The 5,238-nt window shown below is 39.5% G+C and overlaps 1 protein-coding gene across 5 annotated transcripts in view; it reads left to right on the top strand.

The window, feature by feature from the left end:
* Positions 1 to 789: 789 nt before the first annotated feature.
* The window catches only part of LOC109952495 (dixin-like), an 11,158-nt gene continuing 6,709 nt past the window's right edge, over positions 790 to 5,238 (top strand). For 2 of the 5 annotated variants that reach the window (XM_020587599.1, XM_020587594.1), the window contains exons 1-5: positions 794 to 1,163; positions 1,743 to 1,872; positions 2,315 to 2,440; positions 3,465 to 3,696; positions 3,922 to 4,023. In XM_020587599.1, coding sequence (XP_020443255.1) covers positions 1,101 to 1,163; positions 1,743 to 1,872; positions 2,315 to 2,440; positions 3,465 to 3,696; positions 3,922 to 4,023 — 653 coding nt within the window. In that variant the 5' untranslated portion in view covers positions 794 to 1,100. Of the gene's footprint in view, positions 1,164 to 1,742; positions 1,873 to 2,314; positions 2,441 to 3,464; positions 3,697 to 3,921; positions 4,024 to 5,238 lie in introns of all 5 variants that reach the window. The other 3 variants (XM_020587597.1, XM_020587595.1, XM_020587598.1) reach the window with 3 other exon arrangements.

The following is a 5,238-nucleotide window of genomic DNA, read 5'->3' as shown; positions in this document are numbered from 1 at the left end:
TATTCTTTGAAGGTCACAGAGCTAAGATAAATGATGCAGAATGACCACAAAGTTGCAAAATAGTCAAAAAGAGACACAAAATGACCATGGACAGATAGAAAACAACTGCACAGATGACCATAAAGACACACATTTTTGAATCCTACAGTTTTGGCCAAAAATATAGGCACCCCTGCATTTCTGTCATATAACGCACCGCTTCCTTCAGAAAATTCTTTGGTATTCTCATGTTTATTTCTTTTGTTTGCACTGAAACAACACAAAAAAAGCAGAAAAAAGCCAAATCTGATCTATTCCACACAGAACTCCAAAAATGGACTGGACAGAATTATTGACAGTCAACTTAATATTTGGTAGCACACCCTTTGGACAAAATAACTGAAATCAATCCCTTCCTGTAACCAATCTAGCTAACCAATCTAGCCACAGGGGTTGCAAGAAGAAGAAGAAGAAGAATCACTTCCTGTAACCATCAGTGAGTTTCTTACACCTCTTTACTGGAATTTTGGACCATTGTTCTTTTGCTAACTGCTCCAGGTCTCTCAGATTTAGAGTTTCTTCTCACAACTACTATGTTGAGATCTCTCCACAGGTGCTGTATGGGATTTAGATTAACTTGATCCCAGAAAATAGCTATTTAAATGAAATATACATCCATTTTTAGTTTTTGGTGACTATAGCCTACATCCTGAATGCATTCAGCACCTAAATTATTAGATATTTTCCTCAATTGAAGTGCTTGATACTGGCTCTGGTGTTATTATTATTAAATTGGTATCTGATCGAGACCAAGTTTTGTTTCGCCCAGCCCTATAAAATGAAGCGTTAAAATATGAATTCCGGAAGTGTGAATATAGTTTTTTTTTTATTTTGAAATCCACCATAGGATGTTTGTACATCAGTATGGGTTGGAGACTTGACACCGGTCTTCCAGACAGAGTAACGGTAGCTGTTGTCTCAGTTTGTTGATGTCTGCTGCAGTCGATCGGTAGATATAGACGGGGTTCTGCTCATTGTTTCAGGCGAGTCGTGTGTCAGTAAATGAAGCTAGCCAGCCAGCCAGCTAGCTAGCTAGCTTACATGGGTTTTCGAGTTAAAAGATGATCGCCTCACTGTCTAGAGGAAGTTTGCTGGATGAGGTTCTTCACGGGGGCTTTAACGAGGTAAGTTAGTGTTATCGCAGCGCCACTAATAATGAAAACGTCTGTGGAGATAGTTTAGCTTTAAATTAGCAAGCGAAACTCATTTGCCAAAAACGGCTGGTTGATGTTAGTAAGCAGTTTGTATCAGAAAAAGATTGGTCCTAACTATATAGTCTTTATAATTTTTGTTGGGTAGCCGGCGTTAATAATGCTAGCAGTGACGTTAAGTGTAATGACAATTTAAGTTTATTAAGCGGCTAACGCTGGTACCGTTAAGCGAACGGTTGGTTACAGTATTGGGTGCGTTCTTTGTAATGTATCCCAGACGACGGGCTGTCACGTGACCGGTAAAGGTGGTGCGTACCGTTTGAAATTTGGGGATATCATGCCATGTGACTCTGGACAGAAGATGAAGTTATGTGGTTTGCCTCCAAAGTAAATATGTAATGGGCAGTGGTACAATAAACTGGTCATGTGCCGCCCCCCTCAAACACACACAAAGGAGCTCAGTTGTTATTCGAGGGTCTCAGCTTTATTTGTCTCTAAGCCGTGTGTTTGTGTATGTGTTGGTCTGTGGTGTGTTGGCTTTTCCGTCTGCAGCAGCAGCTGGCAGCATATGTTTCCTGGGTGAACTCTCAGCTGAAGAGGAAAGCAGGCCTAAAGCCTATCACAGACCTCAGACGTGACCTGCAGGATGGTGTGGTCCTCACACAACTAATAGAGATAGTTGGTAAATACACATTGACACACACAAACGGCTCAAGTCTAGTAATACTGGAGGAGGAATAAGTAAAATTTGAGATCAGATTAAAGTTTTTGTTTATAAATCTAATTAAATTAGTTTATGGTAGAAGACATGTTTAAAATGCTTTGTATTTATCCATGTATAGTTGAACAACTGCCTGACTACTAAGAACTTCTTAATTACGTTTTGAGCAAGGACTGTCAGATATGCTTCTCAGTCAGTTGCTTCTCTAATGAAAAGTGAAAAATCACCTTATTACATCACAAAGTTTTAAATATAATATGGTTTAAGCTGTGTGTGAACTGTACTGTGGTTTGGCTCATGTGTTGTTATAGGAAATGTAACCAGGAAATGTAACCAGTAGTTGCGTCATCATGTTTTTCTCTTTTTTTTTTCTTTGTTTCTCAATTCTCATTCAAAATGACAGCTGGGGAGGTGCTGGACGGAGTGTATGTGGCTCCACAAAACAAAGAGGAAAGCAGGAAGAATGTGGAACAAGTCTTGCAGTTTATTTCCTCCAGACATATACGTATGTCACACATATCGGCCAGAGGTAAATCACAGAAAATTCTGTATTGTTAAAACTCTGGCCTTACACGTTATGCATCACTTGATGTACTGTTCAATCTCGCAGTTGAAGTCAGAAGTTTACATACACCTTAGCCAAATACATTTAAACTCAGTTTTTCACAACTCCAGACATTTAATCCTATAAACATTCCCCTGTCTTAGGTCAGTTAGGATCAATACTTGAAGAATGTGAAATGTCAGAATAATGGTAGAGGAAAAAGATTTATTTCAGCTTTAATTTCTTTCACCACATTCCCAGTGAGTCAGAAGTTTACATACACTCAGTTTTTGGTAGTATTGCCTTTGAATTCCTTACCTTGGGCCAAACATTTCAGGATGCCTTCCACAATCTTCTTCCAACAAGTTACTGGAATTTTAGCCCATTCCTTCTGACAGAACTGCTGGAACTGAGTCAGGTTTGTAGGCTTCCTTGCTCACACATGCTTTTTCAGTTCTGTCCACAGACCTACTGGATTGAGGTTGATGGCCACTTCAATACCTTGACTTTGTCATACTTAAGACATTTTGCCACAACTTTGGAAGTGTGCTTGGGGTCATTGTCCATTTGGAAGACCCATTTGTGATTAAACTTTCACTTCCTGAGTTTAAAGGTTTGAAGGTAGGCCTTAAAAGAAATCCACAGCTGCACCTCCTATTGACTCAAATCATCAGTTAAATAGTCGATTAACCTATCAGAAACTTGTAAAGCCAAGGCATAATTTTCTGGAAGTTTCCAACCTGTTTAAAGGTACAGTCAACTATGTAAACCTCTGACCTGCTGGAATTGATATAGTGAATTATAAGTTAAATAATCTATTTGTAAACAACTGTTGGAACAATTACTTGTCATGCATAAAGTACATGGCCTAACCGACTTGCCAAAATGAGAGTTTGTTAACATGACATCTGTGGAGTGGTTTAAAAAATCACTTTTGACTTCTGTATGTAAACTTCTGACTTCAACTGTAATTTAATCAAAATCCGGTGTGTTGGTTTTCTGTCTGCAGACATTGTTGATGGTAACCTGAAGGCTGTAATGAGGGTAATTCTGGCCCTGGCTGCCCATTTCAAACCTTCAGCCAATCATAAGACTGCTGCTGGAAGCGGGAGGAGCTCGACAAGGGGCCATGCCATCCACAACCCTTTTACCACTGTTGCACTAGCACAAGATGCCGCTGCTGCACTGGCTTCAGCACGGCTTGATGCCTCACAGCCTGCACGTGTCACACATAGCCACGGGTATGCTGGGTGCATTAATTTTTAATGTAGACAAACCCTCATCTCCCACAGCAATAATATATTTGGTGCTTGTTTAGTATTCACTGACCTCTAGTGGTCTAATGGATTTCCAAATTATCATCCTTAGAATGGCTGAAATAAGACTGGTCTCTATATATTTGTTATAATTTTAGACCAGTTCTTATTTACAAATAAATAGCTTCTGCTTCATCTGCCATCTTTCAGTGGCTGTGGACTGGATGTGGAAAAGAGTGTGTGTGTTCGTGCATTGGTTGAGCAATATGAAAGAGGAGCTCCAGATGAGCAGGACAGTCATCTGCCTAACAGGTAATCTGCTTTCACGTAATAGGCTCAGGTTTCTCATAGTATTTAAATGTCAGAGACTGCCTAACAAATGATCATACAGTTGAATCAACACTTGTCTAAAACAGTTTCAACAAAACTGAATTATCAACTTCATGAAGGAAGATTTATGAACAATTATCAACTTCATGAAGGAAGATTTATTACAGGACTGTTATTAGATGTTATTTGTTTAGCTAGGTGTACCTAAAGTACAAAACTGACAACAGTGTGTGTTTTTCATGTGTCTCACTCTGTGCATTCTAAATGCAGTGTAAAAGGTCAGATAAGTACATACAAAATCAGTTTGCTGAAACACAAAATCCACCATTTGGAGTGGCCCAGTCAGAGCCCAGACCTCAACCCAGTAGAGATTTATGCAGAGAATCAGGAAATTGTGAACAGTGCCATTACTTTTTTCTTGCAGTTGTATGTTGTATAAGAAAACACATCGGTCACTTTGATTTTGGTGATTGTCTTTAGTTTTTCATTACAAAGACTTCAATGGGACGTATTCAGAGCGATGGTTTTACTTTACTAATTGCAATAACCGTATGTTATTACTACAACTATAGTACAATAAAGAGACCTTTGTTTACAGTGGGTATGGAAAGTATTCAGACCCCCTTAAATTTCATTGTTACATTGCAGCCATATGCTAAAATAATTTAAGTTCATTGTTTTCCTCATTAATGTACACACAGCACCCCATATTGACAGAAAAACACAGAATTTGACATTTTTGCAGATTTAATAAAAAAGAAAAACTGAAATATCACATGGTCATAAGTATTCAGACCCTTTGCTCAGTATTTAGTAGAAGCACCCTTTTGAGCTAATACAGCCATGAGTCTTTTTGGGAATGATGCAACAAGTTTTTCACACCTGCATTTGGGGATCCTCTGCCATTCCTCCTTGCAGATCCTCTCCAGTTCTGTCAGGTTGGATGGTAAACATTGGTGGACAGCCATTTTCAGGTCTCTCCAGAGATGCTCAATTGGGTTTAAGTCAGGGCTCTGGCTGGACCATTCAAGAACAGTCACGGAGTTATTGTGAAGCCGCTCCTTCGTTATTTTAGCTGTGTGCTTAGGGTCATTGTCTTGTTGGAAGGTGAACCTTCGGCCCAGTCTGAGGTCCTGAGCACTCTGGAGAAGGTGTTCGTCCAGGATATCCCTGTACTTGGCCGCATTCACCCTTCCC

This window comes from Monopterus albus, unplaced genomic scaffold, assembly GCF_001952655.1.
Source record: "Monopterus albus unplaced genomic scaffold, M_albus_1.0 scaffold464.1, whole genome shotgun sequence".
NCBI lineage: Eukaryota > Metazoa > Chordata > Actinopteri > Synbranchiformes > Synbranchidae > Monopterus > Monopterus albus.
The sequence above is the reverse complement of the archived record's forward strand: the minus strand, read 5'-3'. Positions and strand labels throughout refer to the sequence as shown.